Below are 23,802 nucleotides of genomic sequence, written 5' to 3'. Positions count from 1 at the left end.
TGTCGGCATAGGGCTGATCAAAGGTCCAGTTTTGGTGCCCCCATCTCTAAAGCAGGCATCGTGCTAGGCAACTTGGCCAGACGGTCAGCATGTTCATTGCTTGGGATCCCAACATGACCAGGGGTCTATACAAAGATGATTGACCTTCCAGCGTGGTGGAGGTCATACAGGACATCCTGGAAAGTCACAACCAACAGGTCTCGAGGATAGTACTGGTTCACAGCCTGAAGACTACCGTCATTGCTGATTAAGAATGACTCACCAGTACAAGAACAAAGTTGTGTGAGGGCTCAAGCTCTAGTCACCAATTCTGCAGTGCTCTCGCTGCATCCATTCATCAGGGAGCATAGTTCACTGCATCTTGGATGTGTGTAGGCAAAACCGGTTCCTCAGTAGACTGTAGAGCTGTCTCTGTATGTCACATCTGAGCCTGGAAATGCATCAAGAACATCCAGAAACAGGCAGTGAAAAACCATTGGGTCTTTCGAGCCTTTTGGTGTAAAGGAGTGGCAAAGGAAGAACAGTGGGTGGGGTATACACCATGTGGGCACATGTGATTTCTCCCTGAAAAGAGGTGGTAATAGGGAAATATGGAGTTGAGGGCAGAGACTGTAAGTGAACTGTGATCATGATTCCAGGCCTTGGCCTTTGTTGTGGGAGGTAGATCTCTCTTTCAGGAAAAAGGACATGGTAGTTCAGATGCTCGGGGGAGCAGCATATGTGTATTGCATAGTTATGTAGCAATTGTCAGTGCCTGATCTATAGGGGGGGGGGGGGGGGATGCCGGACTCCATGAGTAGGTCATTCGCAGGGCTGGTCCAAAAGGCACCTGTTTCAAGTCAGACCCAACAATAGTGGATCTAGTTCAGCATCTACAATGCTGAAGTCGATGCTGAGCTAGACATCAGGCTCCCATAATCAAGATGCAATAGGATAAGAGCTTTGTAGAGCCACAGAAGTACAGAGTGGTCTGCACCCCAGGTGACGTTATTGAGATAGCAAGGGACATTAAGGTGTGACCAGCACATTTCCTTAAGATTTGGAAGCCACGTCAACTGGGCATCAAAGGCCAATCCGAAAAAATGGTAATATTTCACCACATTAAGCATTTGGTCATCAAGTTAGGATTCTGTTTGGAGATGGATGGTACAATGGTGACAGAACTGCATGATATATCTCGGTAGTGGAAAACTGAAAGCCATTTGTTAGAGCCCAGGACTGCGCCTTTTGTATGGATCTTGCAGTTGGTGTTTAGCAACACTCTCCATTGAGGAACAATAGTAGATGCAAAGATAATTAGCATACAGGGAAAGTTACACTGTAGACCCCAAAGCTGCAGTTAGATGATTGATAGCTACCAGAGAAAGGGGCACACGCAATCAAGTGCCCTGTGGTACCCCATTCCCTTGTATAGGTGGAGAACTGTGGGAAGTACCAACTTCAACCTAGAAAGTAGTAAGGCGAGACAAGAACTTCCACACAAAAGTCAGAAGTTGGCCCAAGAATGGAGGATAATGAGGATGTGATGATGTAAGTCTTATGCAAGTCGAAGAAGGTAGGGATAAGAAGTCGATGCCGGCAAAGGCTGACCAAATGGTAGACTCCAGGTAGACCAGTTTGTCAGCAGTAGAGCAACCTTGGAGAAAACCACCTTGGGATGGAGCAAAGGACCACAAAACTCAAGGTACGAACACAGCCATCAGCTCACCATGCGTTCAAGCAAATTGTAGAGAACATTAGTGAGGCTAATTGGGCAATAGTTGTCCATCTCAAGGGGGAGATTACCCAGTTTCAGTACTGTGATGATCACACTTTCTCATCACTGAGAAAGGGACTCACCCTCACTCTAGGTAAGGTTGAAAAAAAAAAAAAAAAAATGGCAAGGATGTAACATCGGCAATATATTGATAACTGTTTGAGCATTTGGCCAGGCTTGTGGTCTGGTCCCGTAGCCATGTCAGGACAAACGGCTAGGGCACTGAGGGATTCCCACTCACTGAACAGAGCACTGACAGAGTCCAAGTGATGGGTAGTCAATGGTAAAGAAGTTGCTCTACCCACAGTTCAAGGACACGAAATGCAGACTGATAAGTCTCAGATACAGAGGGTCAAGCATAATGAAAAGCAAAATGTTTGGCATCATCATCTAGATCAGTGTCTACCTCAGCTTTCACAGAGATACCATGTACTCCTGTGGGGTACTGGTGCCCATAAACATAAATTTTCACATAAACCTGTGAAGGAGGGGTACATTGTCCAGTGGTACCAACATACTACTCCAAACACACTTTTTTGTTGTTCTATGTGGTGGTGGACCTGGGCACAGAGCCAGTTAAAGACAATAAGGTGCTCAATTGATTGACGTTGCTTATGGTGTTTGCAAGCCCATCTGCAATATCTAATGGTTACAGTGATTTTGGGGAATCACTTAAGGTACTGTCTTCTGATGGGACGATCCCAAGGAAGAGGGGATTGCCAAGTGAGCTGCCAACAGAATCTCTGCAGTTGTGTTCTGGACAACGGCATCCACACCTCCCACCTCCATGTGGCAGAGTGCAACGGATGACAGCAATAGTGAAAGGATGCTGATCAGATTTAGAGACAGTCCATCTGGGTGGATACCCAGGCGAGGGACACCAAGGGAGAATAAAAACGAACAAAACATGATTACTCTCTCATGAGTCATCACGGACTCTCCACTGGATGGACGGGAGAAGACCTGGGCTGTAAATGGAAATGTAAGTGGCCAACTAGCACCCATACGCCACACTGGAGTCTGTAGGAACACCAGTATTCACGAGGCAAAGATTGAGCTCTGTGATCAAGCTTTCGGCAGCTTTACCATGACCGGTGGTCATAGTTCTACCCCACAAAGAATTGCGGGGATTGAAGTCATTGTACATTAGGAAGGGTGGGAAGAGCTGAGAAAACAGTGCAGACAAAGCACTCTTGAACATTTTGTTGGGAGGGAGACACACATTACAGATGGTAATTTCCAGGTGTCTTCAAATGAACAGCCACAGCCTCTGAAGTCATATTGAGTGGCATGTGTTTTCTGTAGATGGAGTCCTAAAAGTTGTTCATAGTGAGTGCAATTCTAGAATGGCCCAGACAACTGCAGACAGTAGGGGTCTGCATTGCTGCAAAACAAATTTCCTGGAGGGTGAGGGGGGGGGAGGGGGGGGGGAAGGTGAAGAACGTAAAATACGTCATAACTTAGCCAAGCAGTGGAAAAAACCACTACAGTTCGACTGGAGGACCACTATCAGTATCCTGTATGGGTATGAAAGGACCAAGGACTCAGGTCATGCCCCAGTGTTGCCTGCTGACAGTGGTTGTGAAGATACCCATTCAATGCACATTTGTTCTGAATCAGGGTTTGCGTGTTTGGGGAAAGGCAGGATGGGAGGAAGGCACCAGGAACACTGCTTCGGATGAACATGCAGAACATGCTGGGTCTGGCAGCACAGGATTATCAGAATACCTGTCTTTTTGGAGGACTGTTTCTTGCCGCCTTGACATTAGATGATTAAGAATTGTGTAAGAGCTTATGTGCCCCAGATTCTGAAACAGAAGAGGAGTGCAAAGTCCTACAACTTGCAACCTGTGCCTCTTTCAGCCACTGGCTGGCATCCAGTTGCAGCAAAGCAGTAAGAGGAGGACCTTCAACCACCAGGGGAGTGGATGTAGTTGAGTGGTTCCAAGGGCTAGATGTAGAAGACATGGAGGGCAATGGCACAGTCACTAAAAGAGGATGACATCATCACAGCAGTAGCATACATCGTCTTAATACGTGTAGGGATGTAGGCAATCACATTTCTTCTTAGTCCTTTGGTATGTGAGGCAGTCAAGTGTCTTATTCCTGGATTTCAAACAATGGAAAATTCAGGATGGAATGTAACAATGTTATGAAAAGCAAAGTTGCTACTCACCATACAGCGGAGATGATGAGTCACAGATAGACACAACAAAAAGACTCACTTGGTTACAGGACCATTATGTACCTCTGAATGTGCTGGTGGGTGTCGTTTTTCTGCAAAACTCTGCAGTCATGCTCTAGATATCACTGTAGATGTAATTGTAGACACCATACGCAATGCAGCAATCTTAACTATAAATGTAAATGCGGAATGTCAATAAAATGCTCCGAGCAGTACGAATGACTGCAAAACGCACAGTGAAGAAATGCAAGTTGATCGCATGGCGTATTTGCACATTCTATAATATCAGTGTTGAACGCCACGTCAATGACACTTTTGAAGTTGTTCACTGGTTCGCCAATATCATAGCCAGCGTTCTGCCACGTATAACGAAGCATTGGTCTGTATACTCCTGCAGATAACTGATTGTAAATGACAGAATGCATATTCATGATAAAGAATCATGTTGTGCAATTTCGGCTGCATATTACTGGAACGTAGTACTGGAACGTAGTCTGTTATTCTCTTGGCATATATTTTAAATTGCCTGAAGAAATATACATCCAGAGGTTGTGCATATTTTGTAGTTTTAGGCAGAATGATTTTAAAATCTACATGTTTTCCACCAGATGCTTCCAGTAGTACTCGTTCATCCTTATGTCCAGACCAGGAGCCACAAAGTACTAGTGACTTTCTCGACAAATGTGGATTCAAAACTGACAGAAAAAATATCCTCAGATGTTGTTTCGTCATCTTCCCACTCACACTTGCATCGACGACGACATTTAGAGGGCACCATGTTTCTATTTCCCTTGACACGCGGGGTTCAAACTTTCCACTGGATTCTTGGAAGCATATATAGAGTTTGTCTGCCAATCATCCGCCCATTGATATAGCAACATCGATCTTGTAACTATGTGTTACACAGTTAACTGATTGCAACATCGAGACAGTGTTTCTCTCCCCTTTCATGAATAGTGTTCTGTCACAAGAAAGTTCATAGTTCAACTGACTCTGATCACAGTTACATACAGAAGTAATACTGATGTTTTCTCTCGTGATATGCTCATTGACGTCAGCAACAAATGTTTGAGCTCTTTCAATCAGCTCTTCTTCATCATCCCTATCTTTTCGTGCCCAATGTTGTAAATGCCAATAACAAATGGCATAACCGCATTCTCGCGTTTCATCGAATTTTGCTATTACACGCTCCTTGATGGTCTTGAACAGCAGTGTACGATTTCCTTTGAAAACTGTATTTCCTTCTTTTTTCTTTGCCACGTAATCCAGTATGCTTTTAATATTGCTTTTAGACTTCAGTTTAGGGTATCTTTTCAGAAGCTTGTTGTATGTGTCGAAACCTCTTACGTGATAATCATCATACATGTTCTCCAGTGTGCTGTCATCAAACGCCATGATGATACTTGCAACTTTAACCTTCTTCTTGGGAGACGGTTGGTATTCACTGTCACTGCTTCCATCGCCTCTTCTCGCACTTGCCGTAGCACTACCGTTTGCAATGAGTTGTTCGTCTTTATCATCCCTATCATCATGTGTTAGTGTTACAACAGTATCTGTTTCTAACTTATGCTCATATTTCTGCACTATAATAGATACCAGAAAACATGCAAATGATTCATCTTCTACACCAATACCATCTTCACGAAGAAGGGTTCTTCGTAACTTCATCTCAACGAATCGCAATACATTATCAGGATTTATTACCAATCGCGGAGCCATCTGACGCTTCAATACACAAATAATGTCACAAAACGCAACTTCAGAGGCACACTGCACTGTCCCTACTGGTCCCGACTGGCGTACCGGCAGGTCAGTGTGCAATGCGGCATGGCATACGCAAAGGCCTCTAACGGACGACTGCAGAGTTTTGCAGATGCGGGAGTATCACTAGTGCAATAAGAGACCTTTACATTATTTCTCACATGATTTTAGTGTATTTGTGTTTGTTCGAGACCAAGTACTTTCCAGGTCAGTTTACTCCTCCATCCAACCACGATCCACCCCCACTGCCCCCAAACCACCCCGTCAACTTTCCAGAATTTCTTGACCTCGAACCTTGTCTCACAATCTTTTCCCAACTCCTTCAACATGCAAACTAACATTACATCTACAGAAAGAACCGCAGTCCACTATCTAAAAACTGATCCTGGCCCTACAACCCTACCTGCAGACAAAGGCTCCACCACTGTTTTGAACCGCAATGATTACCTGGCAGAAGGACTTCACCAGCTGTCAGATACTTCCACCAACAAACCTTGCCACAGTAACCCTATTCCAGCAATATCTCCAGTCACTACTCAATTCCTTAGGCCCATCCCAGAACCTCTCCCTGGAGTCCATCTCTCTGCTCACCCCTACCACTCCCCGCACTTCTACCTTCTATGTGCTTCCTAAAGTCCATAAACCTAATCACCCAGGATGTCCCATTGTGACTGGATACTGTGCCCCCACTGAGAGAATCTCTGCTCTTATAGACCAGCAGCTTCAACCTATTACCTGGAACCTAACCACCTATATAAAAGATACGAACCATTTCCTCCACCAACTGTCCACAGTTCCTGTCCCTTTACTACACGGTGCCCTATTCGTCACTATTGATGCCATCTCCCTGTACACTAATATCCTCAATGCCCATGGGCTTACCGCTATTGAACACTACCTTTCCCAACACCCAACGGATTCCAAACCAATAACCTCCTTCCTAGTCGCCATGACCAACTATATCCTCATCCACAATTACTTCTCCTTTGAAGGCATTACCTACAAACAAATCCGGAGTGCAGCTATGACACCTGTACGGCACCATCCTGTGCCAACCTATTCATGGGTCATCTAGAGGAATCTTTCCTGAACACCCAGAATCCTAAACTCCTCACCTGGTTCAGATTCAGTGATGACCTCTTTTGCTATCTGGACCGAAGGTGAGGACACCCTAACCACATTCGTCCAGAACCTACACAACTTCTCCCCATTTGTTTCACCTGGTCTTGCTCAACCCAACAAGCCACCTTCCTAGATGTTGACCTCCACCTCAAAGATGGCTACATCAGTACCTCTGTCCCTAACAGAACTACTAACCACCAGCAATACCTCTATTTCGACAGCTTCCACCTGTTCCATACCAAGAAGTCCCTCCCATACGCCCTAGCCACCCATGGTCGTCACATCTGCAGTTATGAGCAGTCCCTTTTGAAATATACCGAGGGTCTCACTGAAGCCTTCAGTGACCATAATTATCCTTCCAATCTTGTACAAAAACAAACCTCCCGTGCCTTATCTTTCAAGTCTCCCATCACCTCCCAGAGTCCCACTGTCCAGCCACAGAGGAGTATTCCCCTCAGTAACACCCAGGACTTGAGTAACTGAATTACATTCTCCAGCAGGGTTTCGGTTACCTCTCATCACGCCCTGAAATAGAAATGTCCTGCCCACTATCCTTCCCACCCCTCCTACAGTGGTGTTCTGCAGTCCACCAAACCTACACAATATACTCTTCCATACTTACATAACCCCAGCTCCCAATCCCTTACCTCATGGCTCATACCCCTGCAATAGATCTTGATGCAACATCTGTCTCATACATCCTCCCACAACCACCAACCCCAGTCCAGTCACTAACATCACCTATCCCATCAAAGGCAGGGCTTCTTGTGAAACCAGTCATGTGGTCTACAAGCTAAGCTGCAACCACTGTGCTACATTCTACATAACCATGACAACCAACAAGCTGGCTGTCTGCATGAATGGCCACCGACAAACTATGGCCCAGTAACAAGACCACCCTGTTGCTGAACATGCTGCCAAACATGATATCCTTAATTTCAGTGACTGCTTCACAGTCTGTGCCATATGGATCCTTCCCACCAACACCAGCTTTTCTGAATTGTGCAGGTGGGAACTTTCCCTGCAATACATCCTATGTTCCTGTAACCCTCCTGGCCTCAACCTTCGTTAGTCACTGTCCTCACCCATCCTGCCCCTTCTCTGTTCCCATTTCAGCACTACACAGCTCTCATTCCACCACCAGTCTCTTTATTTCTCTCCTTTTTCACTTCTTCCCCCTCCCCCTGCCATCAGTCTAACCTGCAGCACTTTTCTATTTGCCACCTCCACCATACTATCCCTCCCTCTCCCCACTCCAACCTCCTCCTTACCCCCACCATCATGCACTGGTGCTGCTGCTCGCAGTGTGGTTTCAGTTGTCTGAGACTACAGTTGTGCAGTTTGTGTGTGTGTGTGTGTGTGTGTGTGTGTGTGTGTGTGTGTGTGTGTGTGTGTGTTTGTTTTGATGAAGGCATTTAATGGCCAAAAGCTATAATTGTGAGAGTCTTTTTTTTGTTGTGCCTGTCTGCAACTCAGCATCTCCACTATGTGGTGTGTAGCAGCTTTCCTTCTCATAATATAATTCCTGAATTTTCTTTTCTTGTTTGAAACTGGTACAGTCTAGTGAACAGGGGGAATGGTGCTCCCCATAGCTGACACAGATTGGGGGAGGGGCACAAGGAGCATTTGCGTGCAACTGACAGCCACAATCTCTACAGACGGCACTGGCACTACAGTGCCAAGAAAGCATCCAAATTGCATGCATTTGTAGTACTGCTTCGGAGGAGGAATACACAGCTCAACATCAAAGTGCCACACTATCATTTGATCTTCTCAGGCAAAGAGTCACCTTCAAAGGGGAAGATGAGGGCTCCACTATCCAATCTGTTGTCTTTTGTCTCCCCATGGACACAACAGACAAAATAACATCTCATTGTTCCAAATCAACACGCAGCTTGCCATCAGTCTCAGTGGGAAATGATACCCTATACCATATTTAGACTTTTAGGGGGATACAGTAGAAGGACTGTCATCCAGTTTCTTGCAAGTGAGTAGCACCCATGACTGAGCAGGCGAGGCCATTTTAAGCAGAACAGAGCCACTTTTCATTCCTGAAATCATTGCCACTTTGCCTGTCCTATAAGTGTTTGATGAAGAACAGTGGCTTTGCATTGATAAAGGAAACCCCATCTATCTTAGAACAAACCAAGTATTTGGGGCAGTCTTACTCACCTTGTATCTGAGACCAGTGTTCCTCCCATGGTGTAGCTAGGGAAGTATTCATTGAACAACCAACAGCTGAATGCCCAGTTGACTGTTTCCTCATTCCATCAGTTTTTTCAGTCAAATGAAACAACAGATCGAAACTAGTATGTGGCCACGTCACTCACCAGGTTTGAGTAGTTTTCCTTAACTTAAGACAACCGACTGACAAGTATCTGTTGGTTACATCAGTCGAATGAATGTTTTCACTGATTCTCTGGGTTTGAATGCTTTCTCTTACATACTTTTGCACACTTTTCTGGGCTAAGGGGGGATGGAGGACACAATGGTTGTTGGGGCACTGCCACCGTAACCACCTCCTGCTGCTGCCTCCAGGGCTGGGGCAAGGGCCACAGCCGGTGCAAGGAGGTGGAGTGGTGGCCGGTGGAAGTGCAGTATTGTTGGCACCTGCCTAGTGGCGACAGGCTACCTCCTCTCACTGCCTGTCACCGTGGCTGTGGTAGCAGCAGGACACTGATGTGGAATGTGTGGGACACTCGGGGGCTACATTAAAACGGTTTTTAATTACTGGACATCATCATACCTTTTCAGTAAAATGGAATGCAAACAGTCACAAAAATTTGGCATGCATCATTTTTCTTCATGTGCACCCAGGAAAACTTTTGTGCTTGCTGAACTTTGTACAGCCAATGAAGCTTTATTAGTTGCTTCTTGCTGATTATATCTTGATGAACTTAATGCACAGCAGTCGTTTTATCAGTTTTAAATGGTGAAAAGAAGAATTAGTCTTTCAGTACATAATTAAATGAATATGTATAATGTTTATTTTAACTTGGGTGCACCCACTGAGATGTCTTCATGTACACTTGGTGTGCAGCTTCCTTCTGGGGGTCTGTACACTACAGTTTGTACTGCATATCACAGCTTTACTTCATCTACTGAAAGTGCTACAGGCTGGTTTCATTTAAACTCTGTTAACTAAACCTCTAAACAGTGGTTTCAGTTGAATGAACGAATGAATACATGCCTCAATCAACAGAAAAACTAAGGAGGGATTTCATTCGAAAAGGAAGAATGAATAACTCAATCAATACACAAAACACATTTGAATTCCGTCAACTGTTTTTTTCATTTGACTGCCCGCAGAGACAAGTTTCATGCGAAAAAAGTAATGAATAATAATCCAACCAATACCTAAAAATACAATTGACTGATTCAATTGTTTCCATTCAGTTGCTCCCTTAGACTGGTTTATTCAAAAGAATGAATAAGTAATTCAACTGATACATAAAGCTACAACTCAATGTGAGTTGATTGTTTTCCGACAACTGAGTGAATCTATTGTTTTCATTTGGTTTTCCCCATCACTATAGGGAAGGAAACATTTTGGAGTCACACCTCTCTGCATTGTAATATATCTTGATTTCAGGAGAGTGTGCTAGGGTCATGTAGCAACCAGCAGAAAAAAAAAAAAGTAATTCTCTTCATCTGTTAATTTCTGCCATGGTACCACCCACTCCCAATGGGAGTTTTCCCCACAGGTGCCACCCAGCTACAGCAGCAGTTAAGTTACAATTACAGTGCCGGTAATACATTGCCTGGAGCCGCAAACCCCAGCCATTATGGGTGCATATTCCTTAGCTTGTGTGGGGATTTTCCCAGATGAGGTGCAAACAGTGGAACCCCTGCACTGTCAGGGGGCTACCAGTAGTTGATGGCTCCTCCTCCCCTCCCCCTCCCTCCCGAACTGAATGGCTAGTACTGGGTATTGGGCGTAGTATTCTTGCAAGAAAGGAGGGTATGAAGAAAGAATGGCACAAAGGTAGAATACATTTTGTGCCGGGCAACCTCTCCTACACTATCCACATTTCTGTAATATTTTGAAAAGCAGCAGAGACGCAACAAGGAGACCAGGTAATTGATAATAAAAAGTTGTAGAAGGCTGGAAGGTAAGAAAATGAGCGTCCAAAACACAAACCAAATCCAAGCACACCCGGAACCAAGATAATCATCCAATGGAAAGGTAGAGAGAATGAAAGAATAGTAGACAGACAGACTTGCAGCACAGAAAGGGAACTAGCACTGAAAGGACTATTCAGCCATGGTGACCAAGCAGGAAATCAAGAAAGAGATGCAAGCCCCATGGAGGGATACAGCTTTGATCGCCTTGGACTTCTGATGCTTCACATCAGTTGTCATACACTGCAGCCTATGTATTCTATTTTTACATTGCAAGATGGCAATACACATTTTTGTCTGAGGAGTACCCTGTCCACATCCTACTGAGGTTCTGTGGATAGTAGTGCATCTTATTTCTGTATTTTACTTTCCTTATGAAGATCAATTGCCAATAATGAGGTTAAAAGACTACCATCAAGTATCACTACTCTCTTAGTAATAGTAAATTTCTTGCCTCAGGTCACTGTTAGCTGCAGAGGTAGTGAAATCCGTAAAGTTATCATCAGCATAGGCAACGATGTGTAAGTTTTAAACTCTCTGCCATGCTTGTTCTGATCGGTAAATGTCAGAAAAGTCAATTCATGTCATGGCCGTTTACAGGTTTTCTGTTAAAACTGACTGTTAGATACAAAGCAAAACATCACTTTTCATAATTATCGTTTTTCAAGCGATTTTCCCCTAATAATCGCCAGATCATATATAGCCTATATAATAGAGTGTATTGTGTATTAAAAAAACAGTTTATTTTCTCAATTATTTTTTTTAAATTATTTAATATAATGAAACCGTCTCCGTGGCCGAGGACGCGCACAGAATGGAAATATGTATGTGACGCTACTGCCACATGAGTAGCAATATCTACTACCCGTAACTTCCCATTGACACCGAAGCTGATAAACTCTGATACGGCGTAATTCGTTTATTTCTTGACACCAGTTCACTTGCCACAGATTAACGACTGCCGCCTAGCGACTGCCGCTCTAAATAATATTCTGCTTTTCATTAGTACCTGACACATTCTTCTAACTGATGTAAACAGTTTCGAAATTTTTTGAAAGGTTTCCGATGTCTGCCGCATATAAAGAAGCAGCACTGCAAAATGACAAATATGCCGCCTAAGATGCGTAGCTACCTGAAGTAATATTTTAACGCATATAAATTATATTTTGTTGCCGATTAGTGTTCCATAAAAGACGTATATGAAACTTTCCTGTTTTTAACCCGCCCGCCATAGGATCTATCGGCAGCGAGGCGCACAGCACATGCCGAACAAGTATCGACTTCCGGTCGCGTTTGCACAGGCATCGAAAACTTACACCATCGCCCTTTGGGGCGGATTGTCTGATGGCCCTGTATTCAAGTCGGTTTCAACTAAAAGTATTTAGATCTAAATGTGTTTGTACAGATTTCAAGTCGCAGAAATGTTAAGAAAGAACATAGTCCTAGAGAAACTGAGCACGCAAGCGGATGTCCGCAATCATTCGGGGGCGTTAAACCCGCTAATGAAAGTGACGTCGAAGTGTCGTTCATTAGTAAATAACAAGTGAAACTCCTTTTAATTAAGATGACACGGCGCCTTAAGTTACAAGTGAAACTGAGACAACTAGCAACTGGAAAGAGGTCTCCAGTGATAAGAGGTCATCACTGGCATATTCTTACTGTATTTCTAAAATCACAATTCCGGAATTTTTTAACTGCATGATTGCTATTGACAATACCCTGACTACGTCGGGAAAGTAAGGTTTGTATCTAAGGAATTCTGTGTTTATTTTTTGAGTTAGTTAATGTTTTGTACATGGAGAGCTGCATCAAACCAGTCTCAGGACTGAAGACCACAACAACAACAATGTTTTGTAAGTCACAGGTGCTGTAAATTTTTCTTTTTTGTTAATTTTGTTAGCCGTCTTTGTTTTGCTATATTGAAGTAATCATTCAGTGATTGTGTCGATACAAACACTTTGTATTTACATGGGATTTTAAGTAAGTCAAGAGTAGCTATAACTCTTGAGAGGCACTAATTTTCATTTCCCCTTCATTCTACTTTTCACACATAATTATAGAAACAAAAATTATCACGGTGCTGAAATTAAAATACTTTTGTAAATATTGACTTTTCTTCAGTGTTATGAACCTGAACCCGTCCGTACTCTCCGTTAAAATGCGAAACTTCAAATGGTGCTGTGCTATCTTATTACAAATAAATTTTTAAGGAATTTGAGTCATACACACAAAAGAGGTTTTTGTCTGGCCATGTTGTTCCAGAATCAAGCCAAACAGCTGTCATCCCATGGCTCCGTCCCAAATTTGTTAACGACTTTCTCCTGGTTGTAAGACAAGGCGAGTACTGGAATTGGAAAGCCTCCCCCTAATATTCGAAATTGGTCCTCACTGCCGTACTACCAACTAGCATGGTATTGACAAGTCAGTGACAAGTAGGAAAGATATTTAAAACTGTGTACCAGTCTGGGACTCGAATCTACGCCCTTGCCATTTCCAGTACCATCACTTTTACTCTGTCAGTAAGTTTAACAGCAGCATACTGATGAATGGATATACGCAAATCCGACAACGCATTCACGTTCAACTTCACACAGAGAAATGTTAAAAAAGCTCGATTAGAGGAGAAAAGTACAGAAAACATTTAATATATGCTAACAGTTTTTAATGTACCGAAGCTTTTCGTATGGACTCACTCCAAACATTTTTACTGCAAAACTGTTACAAGGATTTTATATTCTTTGTAACCATTCTGATTCATCTAATCATCCCCGACCGGGAAAATGTATCTCTCTTCCACTGTTAATGTGCCTTTCATTTCCCATACTGATACTCAAAGACGTCCACAAGATGAATCTGAGTTGACGCCTTCACTGGTGGAAATTGTCAGCACGTCTAGAAACAGGAAGGTGACGATGTAACGCATTAGCTCCGGTTTCGAATATAACGGAGCTATCACATGTTTTCAACCTCGAAATAAAATTTTGTTTTTACCTATATGCAGACATGACGTACAAAGGAGGAAATCTTGCAGTCTATGAAAACAACCGGGGCTCGAGTGTGATATTTTCCTTGTCTTGAGATGTTTTAAGTGAGCACTTTTCAGCTACGCAGTGAATTTTATGAGTGTGATGACCAAAAAATAAATAAAACGATAATGCAGAGCACTTATGGAGTTGGAAGGATAGGACATTGTGTCTCCTGTGACCGATGTGGTACAATCATCATTCAGACAATTTGTGGTGACTACGGACCGTACTGCAACTAAAATGTCTAGAAGACTGCTTCACCTGTCCTTGACCGAGGCCACTATTTACAACTAGCTTCTCCGTCGGAACGGCTCAATATAGTTTCACAACGAAACTGCGCAGTAATGAACGTAAAAGGGATATTTCGATCCATTCAATGGGAGGCAATGTGGCAGATGTAATTCATTGAAATGAACTAGTTCAGTGGGCCTTGATGTTGCTGGGAAACTATCATGTTCGCAGGATCGCTCCTGACGGATATTCAAGATTAACTACACTTTTGTAACTATTTTCCAAATTGTTGGGTAACTCATTGCCAAGATCTTAACTGTTTACGATTCATTAATCCTTGAGCTATAAGAACTTTTCCTTTGCCAGGCGAAGTCCACGAAATCTAAATTTATCTTCTTAGCCTCCACGTCAACTTTGAATGTGGTAGTGTACCCCGTGCTTGTAGTGGCAATGATCTGTGGTGTAGCCCGAGGTCTATGTTAGAAGGTGGTAATCATCTTGTGAACAGGCAAAGCCAACGAATGTGAATGCAAAATAAGGATTAGGGTAATGGAGTTGTCAGTAACGTAACCTAAAGTCTATGTTTACTTCATATTCAACGTACTTTTTCACTATGAAAGCTAATATTGTAAGGTAAATTTCCACAGAGTATTTTTATACATATCTAAAAGTATTAAAAATATAAGGCGGTCCGCTACTTAACTGTTACCCAATTGGTTGGTCAATGGGAATCCATAGTACCTGCAGTGGGAGCGTGGAGAGATGCGAAGAAACAGTTAAAACTCTGTATCGTTGTGAGAGAAACCCTGGACGCGTAAATAAACGCGGCGGTTTTAGCGCCGCCAGACGATATATTACAGCAAGAAAGCAGCTCGCTCAGTAGACAATTAGTAAAACATGGTCACATAAATAAAATTAAGGGCTTACGAAAAAACCTTAAATAACCGAAACAGGTATTCCTACCTTGCCCTCTCCCTGAACAGTAGCATTGTGCAACTCGTCAAGAGTCGGTCTGGAGGCTGCGTGTATTGACATCACATTTCGATAATTTTCGAGTCTTGGAAGAACTTCTCTTGTAAAATGACGAAAACTTTTTCCGGGGTTCGAATCATTTCCAGATACATCAGAAGAAGGCGACGAACTATTATCTGGAGAAACGGACAGGTTAGTGTCTGTCGTAAGAGAAGCTGAACCATTTTCACGTAGCGAGTCTGTTCCACGATAACGGTTACCTCTAACATATTCCGCTAATGTAACGCTATCAACAGGATTCACTTGAAATCGTGTTCGTTTCTCGGCGTTTCCTGTCTCAATGTCCAATATTTTTCGCTTTCCTTTATTCTCAAGTTCCTTCGATGACATCCTGATAGACTCAGCTGTATCACCCAGGCGAACAATACAACAAATAGAAGCCCCATACAAACTGTCAGTCACTATTTATGCGCAGGTCGCAGCTTCTGTTTCGCGCCAAATGGGCAAAACCCTACCGCTAAACAACTTTTGCATGCAGCTCGGACTGCTCAACTGTTCGATAGGTCGCGCCAGTGTCGATTACAAAAGTACACGCGCAGTAATTACATCTTGTTTCTTGATAATTTGGTTTGACAGAATCAGCGGGCTGTTGAAAGTATATGAGATAAGCATTTCCATAAAAGCACCTGTATTCGCCGTAAGGGAGACAGTTGTTATCACAGAATTTGCATATTGCAGGGCAGAGACTGGTGTGTGCTGTTGACGATTGTTTAACATAGAGATGGCGTTTACATTATGGAACTTGTTTGAAGCCTCACTACTCTGCTTAAACGCCGTGTGTATCTTGCACGAAGAGAGATTTTTGGCAAAGAGTGAGTAATGAGTATGGTTTTTAGTGCTTGGACATTATGAAAGATGGTGGAAACTGACGTTATACGTAACATGAAAGTTGTGTTATGATTTGTTACTTGTAACTAGAACTGTAAAAAAAGGGAAATATCCAAATAACTAACCCAATTCGCGGTCATATGATGGATGAACTTAACTCCACATAACCTATAATTTAGTCAACTGAAGAGAAAATGTGGCACAGTCAATTTGTGATGCATTTCTTCTTTATTTTGGTATTACTTCATGACGTAAAAAGAAAGTTAAAAAAAAAAATTCTTCCAGTGCTTTTCCTAACCCAAAATTTTCTCTACTGCTCTCCACTCTGTCTTGTTACTATGAGATAAATATTTTCAGTATTGCTATTCATTTCACTCTTTTTGTGTAGTGTATGTCTTCTTAAAAATTGCAACTTTTTGGCTGTGTAATTCTCATCTCAATATGTCGTACATATAACAGGCACATAAAATTGATACGAAATATTACCACGAGTGTTAACGAAAAGCATAATAATAGTTTTAATAGTTCATAGTCGCTTCTACACCGAAGCTATGGGAGCATTGTCTTATTGTGCCGAGTCTAAATTTTTGAATGGTAAAATTTATTGTACTTAAAGCTATTCTGTCATGCTGTTGTCAGATATGATGAGCTGCTTTGTGACAGCTCTTTTATTTTTTCCCCTCCCTTTTGTTGTTCCTCTGTCTTCTATTCTCCAGTACCTTTTGAGCTGTATTTTTCTCCTGTGCTTGATGAAAATGAGAGCTAGCATTTTGCCACTATATTTATTACTAGCCATGAACCTGATTCTTGGAAATACAAGAGATGCATAGTGCTACACTTCCCCTCCCCTTCCATTTTTCAGTTTGTATATGTAAACTCACAACCATGCTGTTACCTAGCAACTTAACCTAGGCCTTGGGCTAAGCTAAAGATCAGTCTGTTACCGCTGTTAGGTTCTTTTGCATTCATTTTCATTGATTTCGCCAAGTAATAACTGAAATGTTAAAATACACCCCAAAAGTTGTGTGTGTGTGTATGTGTGTGTGTGTGTGTGTGTGTGTGTGAGAGAGAGAGAGAGAGAGAGAGAGAGAGAGAGAGAGAGAGAGAAATTGTGGGTTGACCTTTCTCTTTTTGGGGGGGAGGGGGAGGGTAATTGAGGATTGTCCTGGATAGTGTTTATAGGACAGAATTTGGGAGGAGATGGTAGTGGTAAATGAAGCCTGTGGTTATGTGTGTATATTTAATGTTATATTAAATGGTCAGTCAGTTTAAAGAGTGTGTGGTTTGCCAAGTTGGTCTGTTCATTTGTGAGTTGTTTCTTTTCTGTTATGGTTTTTTGGATGTGGTAGTTTTCTTGTAAGGTGAGGGGTGTTTTTTGTTGTTTATCCTTGTGATTTTCACGACTGTCTCTTGTTGCAATTTTATGTTTGTGTTGGTGCAAGTGCTCAGCAAAAGTTGACTGATTTGTCTTATACTTCCATGCTCTCACATGTTCTTTGTATCTGGTATAAAATTTCCTCCTGGTTTGACCTATGTATCTTCCATCATATGTATTGCATTTCAGTTGGTATATTCCTGATTTCTGATATAGATAAATTTGTCTATTGTTTTTGGGAAGTGTTTCTGAATTGGACTGTTGGTTTCGTGGACTATTTTTTATGCCTTGTTTTTTGAAAATATTGGATATTCCGAGTGTGTATTTGTGGTTGTATATCATTGTGTACAACCGTTTACTTCCAGTTTCTTTCACACTGCTCATAAAAGGTCTAAAACTTAATGCCACCATACAAATAGTCAAAACTACAGAGAAAACCTCACAGTTGAATCAGAAAGCATTCTCACACAGGAAAACGGAAACGAAACAAGTGATCTTAAACATTGGTCTGACATAAGAGCTTGTCAATAATAACATCAAAAACATAACAACTCAGATGAAAGAAAACAGAGGAAACCAAAACAATACAGATTCCATAATACTAACAAAACTCGGAAAGAAACTACAGGAACACCTCACCATCATCACAAGGGCAGATAAAGGAAACACAGTGGTTCTCGTAGATAAAGAGCAATACATTAGTGAGACACAAGAATTCACCTCAAAAAATAAAATTATAAAACTAAAATCAGATCCAACTTTCAAATTCCAAGCTAAGTTGAGAAACACTCTGGAAGACATTGAACATACAATAGAAAACAATGAAAAAAGGAAATTGCTACAAACAAATCCCAGTGCACCTTCCCTCTGATGCCAACCAAAGCCACACAAGAAAGATCTCCCCGTCAGAACTATAAAATATTATAGAAACGCACCCAATTACCAACGTGCAAGAGACATGTTGAAAACCTTGTCAGAAAACTACAATTTACAAGTGGACAGAATAAGAAACACAGAATTGATTCAGTACATAAAAAAAAAAACATAAAAGTTCCATACACAGCCACTCTCCTGTTACTTGATGTAGAGAATATGTATTCCACTATATCAATAACTGAAACAAACATCTTAGAACAAAATCTTAAGACACACAGTACACTTCCACATGAATGCATCAAAGATAGTCAGGCTTCTTGGGCTAATAACAGAGCAGAACTATTTTCAGTTCAATAATGAATTCTATTTACAAAGTGAAGGATTACCAATTGGATCTCCAGTGTCTGGAACAATAGCAAACATATTTATGAACCATGTAGAACAGATTATATTTAATAAAATATTGCCAAATAGGTACAACACCCTATACTGGATTAGATACATGGATGACATCTTGTGCCTGATGGATGAACGAAGCAATAAAGTTTACGAGTTACACACAGACATAAATTCTGTTCATAAGATAAATTTTACAATAGAGAAAGAGTGAGTAGGCAGTTTAGCTTCTTGGACATCACCAAAAAGTTTCAAAACCACCAACTCACATTTGACATATACCAAAAACTGATAATATAGACACAGCTTTACATGAGAAATCACAACACCCCAGTTCCCAAAAGCAGGCAGCACTTAGATACATGGTCCATACACTAATCACAGTACCATTAGATACAGACAGTTACAAAAAAGAAATGAATACCATAACACTAATAGCCACAAACAATGGATACAAAGAGAACTTATTAACAAAGTTGAACAAGAAAATCAAGAAACAGAAAAGAACAAACACCCAGCTGTCATAAACACAGGGGCAAAATCACCTACAAAAAAATACTAAAATACAAGAATAGGAACACCACAGTGTAAAAGAAACAGAAAGTAAAAGATTGTATGCAATGACATACAACCACAAATACACACACAGAATATCCAGTATTTTCAAAAAACAAGGCATAAAAATGACCCACCAAATCAACAGTTCAGTTCAGAAATATTTCCCAAAACCAATAGGACAGACTGATTGTATATCAGAAATCAGGAATATACCAACTGCAATGCAGTACATGTGATGGAATATACACTACCGGCCATTAAAATTGCTACACCAAGAAGAAATGCAGATGATAAACGGGTATTCATTGGACAAATATATTATACTAGAACTGACAGGTGATTACATTTTCACCCAATCTGGGTGCATAGATCCTGAGAAATCAGTACCCAGAACAACCACCTCTGGCTGTAATAATGGCCTTGATACGCCTGGGCATTGAGTCAAACAGTGCTTGGATGGCGTGTACAGGTACAGCTGCCCATGGAACTTCAACACGATACCACAGTTCATCAAGAGTAGTGACTGGCTTATTGTGACGAGCCAGTTGCTCGGCCACCATTGACCAGACGCTTCCAATTGGTGAGAGATTTGGAGAATGTGCCGGCCAGGGCAGCAGTCGAATATTTTCTGTATCCAGAAAGGCCTGTACAGGACCTGCAACATGCGGTCGTGCATTAGCCTGCTGAAATGTAGGGTTTTACAGGGATCGAATGAAGGGTAGAGCCACGACTTGTGGCACATCTGAAATGTAACATCCACTGTTCAAAGTGCCGTCAATGCGAACAAGAGGTGACAGACGTGTAACCAATGGCACCCCGTACCATCACGTCAGGTGATACGCCAGTATGGTGATGACGAATACACGCTTCCAATGTGCGTTTACCGCAGTGTCGCCAAACACAGGTGCGACCATCATGTTGCTGTAAACAGAACATAGATTCATCCGAAAAAATAACATTTTGCCATTTGTGCACCCTGGTTTGTCGTTCAGTGCACCATTGCAGGCGCTCCTGTCTGTGACACAGCATCAAGGGTAACCGCAGCCATGGTCTCCGAGCTGATAGCCCATGCTGCTTCAAATGTCGTCAAACTGTTCGTGCAGATGGTTGTTGTCTTGCGAACATCCCCATCTGTTGACTCAGGGATCGAGACGTGGTTGCATGATCCATTACAGGCATGCAGATAAGATGCCTGTCATCTCGACTGGTAGTGAACGAGGCCGTTGGGATCCAGCATGGCGTTCCGTATTACTCTCCTGAACCCACAGATTTCCATATTCCGCTAACAGTCATTGGATCTCGACCAATGCGAGCAGCAATGTCGCGATACGATAAACCGCAGTCGCGATGGGCTACAATCCGACCTTTATCAAAGTTGGAAACGTGATGGTACGCATTTCTCCTCCTTACACGAGGCATCACGACGACGTTTCACCAGGCAACGCCGGTCAACTGCTGTTTGTGTATGAGAAATTGGTTGGAAACTTTCCTCATGTCAGCACATTGTAGATGTCGCCACTGGTGCCAACCTTGTGAGAATGCTCTGAAAAGCTAATCATTTGCATATCACAGCATTGTCTTCCTGTTGGTTAAATTTCGCGTCTGTAGCACGTCATTTTCGTGGTGTAGCAATTTTAATGGTCAGTAGTGTACATAGGTCAAACCAGGAGGACATTTCACACCAGATAAAAAGAACATGTGAGAGCATGGAAGTATAGGACAAATCATTCAGCTTTTGCTGAGCACTTACACCAACATAAAATTACAACCAGAGACACAGACATGAAAATCATAAGGATAAACAACAAAAAACACCTCTTCACCTTACAAGAAAACCACCACATCCAAAAAACCACAACAGAAAAGAAACAACTCATAAATGATCAGACCAACTTGGCAAACCACACTCTCTTTAAACTGACTGACCATTTAATATAACATTAAATACACACATATAATCACAGGGTTCATTTACCACTACCATCTCCTCCCAGGTTCTGTCCTATAATCAGTCCAGCATGAATGAAAAGAAACGAACAGACATAAACACTGTTACTGTGCGGAATGAGAAACTGTAAAAATGAAGAGTAAATAATGCAGTGCAAGAAAGACTGCAGAATGGCAAAAACTACAAATTGCAAATGGGAATTGAAGTCTTTTGACGTCAGCCCCAGCTAGTGAGGAGGGAAGGGGCAGAATATGTAAACTAACTTGCACACCAACTTTACAAACAAACCACTGTTTTTTAACCTAAAAGAACCAGAAGTTTACAAACCTATGTATCCAATTTGCAGAATAACCGCGGAACATGTTTTATAAATAAAAGCGAAATGTGTCTGGTGTGATTCTTTTTTAATTAAATTGTAGCCAGCTCGAGATGGGTAACCAATAGCAATTGAAGGTTTTCTTAGTTGAAGCAGTGGACTAATTTCTAAAAGCAGACAAGTAACACTGTGTTCCAACATATTACAGATACGCTTTTTGAATACATTATTCATAAATAACTGGGCATGGGCAAAACCGAGGATTGCAATATTACCCATCAACTTTGACTCGTGCCATCATCCAAGATGGCAGACATCACTATTCCTAGCGAATACAATATGACGACCATAACATCTTTCATTGCACATGACAGACACACAAGTAATACAAGAAATATTCAATTGCAGAAGTGCAATGAAACTAATGGGACAACTGTGGGTATTGATGGTTTTGTGGCAGAGAATATCAAATATATGACAGTCCTAATAATGAAGTCATAACATACCAAAACAATTACTAATACAAAAATTAAGGCCGCAGAGTCCTCAGCAGTCAAATCGGGGGGGGGGGGGGGGGGGGGCACAGAGTATCAGCAATCAACAGTGTTTCCCTTGACTTTTATAACTCAGACAAAGTTCATGAACTTGCGCAAAGCTCCAAATCTTGGTACCAGAAACTTCACTTGATTGATTTTATCTTAAATGAAGTCCACGATACCACAAACCCATAAGTGCTCCAAAACGTGTATCAGAAATTCCACATGACCTACGTAGCTCAAATAAAATCAATGAGATTGCAAAACCACATCCATCTTGATAAGTCCAGTATCCAACACTACTTGATCCTTATAGCTAAAACAAAGCTTGTGATACCACTGGCTCGCCTCTGTGGGTAAGACAAATTCGACAGTACCTACCAATTACAAGCCAACACAGATACAAACAAAATAAAAAATCATAAAAACTGTATGTACACCAATTTAGATATTAAAAAAACACAATAATGTGCATAAAAACACTTGCCATACATACAACAACAAAAAATGAAAGCATAAAAACATACTTACCAAGCTGGCTGCACACAAATCTAACAATAGCAAATATATATTAATACAATCTCTTTGGATGGCCAGCCTATACTTCTCAGATCAGGAACTCCTCCAGACAGAATGCCATATGTTGAGGCACTGACGAAGCCACGTATTGGCACCTGCTCCAAGGTGTAGCAACTTTGGTTAGTCTCATTCCTTCTCTACAAGCATATCACTTCACATACTCTAAAGTTCAACTGACTATAAATTATGTGAGGCTCCTAAAATAAAGCACTGAATTCCCCTATATTTGTGTTTCATTTAGTTGTTGTTGCATTATAGTTTAGTGAATGATTCATACACTGATTCCTCTCTTGAGTGTATACAATAAAAGTGTTATGAGCCTTAAAGGACTACATCCATCTTCAGACATCTCTCAATGATGGCAAAAAATTTACATTATATTAATTACAGAGCTCAGTGACAATGTTTATTATTGTTATTATTATTGTTGTTAAAATGGAGCACAGGGTGCCTGTCATCAGTATGGATTCCATCATCCTGCAGTTGTTTTTGCCACCAGTACATTGTAATGATTGACCTTGCGAAACCCCACCTCAGTATAAAAGTGCAAAGCCACTTCATCACATTCTCTTATATTTCACGTGAAACAGAAAACAAAATTGGATGAATATTTTGGATTAAAATTAATATAAATACATATAAATGTAAATTTATAAATATTTACCTGGTGCCAATCAGATGGGAAAGATGTCAGTGTTACTGTCAATATTTAAAACACTACTAGGGTGCTATCCCAGTATGACACGGTCTTCAAATTACTTGAAAAGTATCTTACATCCATATGATATTGTCCCAAAATGTAACTGACCCACCTCCCTGCTGAGCTGATGGGACCACATGACTGAAACATGTTGGAACATGTTCTCCTCCACATCCTTCTACAAAAATTGTAATAGATTCTATTCAAAATGTTTTTACTTTTTAGAAAGGGCTACCTATCAAAGTTATTAGTTACAAACTTTTTTGAGCCGTTTATGTTTATCGTTTGACTTTAGTTTGCTTTTATCTCCAACATTCTCAAGTTATTTGGACACACTATGTGAATGTTGCTAATTCTGTTAGTCTTTAGTTGATCTATACTATAAGTATTGTTGGATCTGTGCAACAGATATCGTCAGTGTAGACATGCACTTTGATATTTGGCAGTATAGGAAG

The 23,802-nt window shown here is 41.5% G+C and overlaps 2 protein-coding genes across 3 annotated transcripts in view; one reads left to right on the top strand and one right to left on the bottom strand.

The window, feature by feature from the left end:
- Positions 1 to 15,351, bottom strand: part of LOC126198980 (bumetanide-sensitive sodium-(potassium)-chloride cotransporter-like) — a 222,794-nt gene extending 207,443 nt beyond the window's left edge. Inside the window, exon 1 of the mRNA XM_049935645.1 lies at positions 15,167 to 15,351. Coding sequence (XP_049791602.1) covers positions 15,167 to 15,238 — 72 coding nt within the window. The 5' untranslated portion in view covers positions 15,239 to 15,351. The remainder of the gene's footprint in view (positions 1 to 15,166) is intronic.
- A 346-nt stretch (positions 15,352 to 15,697) lies between these two features.
- LOC126198981 (immediate early response 3-interacting protein 1) overlaps positions 15,698 to 23,802 on the top strand; it is a 34,976-nt gene continuing 26,871 nt past the window's right edge. Inside the window, exons 1-2 of one of the 2 annotated variants that reach the window (XM_049935647.1) lie at positions 15,698 to 15,830; positions 15,914 to 16,047. In XM_049935647.1, coding sequence (XP_049791604.1) covers positions 15,957 to 16,047 — 91 coding nt within the window. In that variant the 5' untranslated portion in view covers positions 15,698 to 15,830; positions 15,914 to 15,956. Of the gene's footprint in view, positions 16,048 to 23,802 lie in introns of both variants that reach the window. The other variant, XM_049935646.1, reaches the window with a different exon arrangement.

The sequence above is a fragment of the Schistocerca nitens genome, chromosome 8 (genome assembly GCF_023898315.1).
Source record: "Schistocerca nitens isolate TAMUIC-IGC-003100 chromosome 8, iqSchNite1.1, whole genome shotgun sequence".
Classification (NCBI taxonomy): domain Eukaryota; kingdom Metazoa; phylum Arthropoda; class Insecta; order Orthoptera; family Acrididae; genus Schistocerca; species Schistocerca nitens.
The sequence above is the reverse complement of the archived record's forward strand: the minus strand, read 5'-3'. Positions and strand labels throughout refer to the sequence as shown.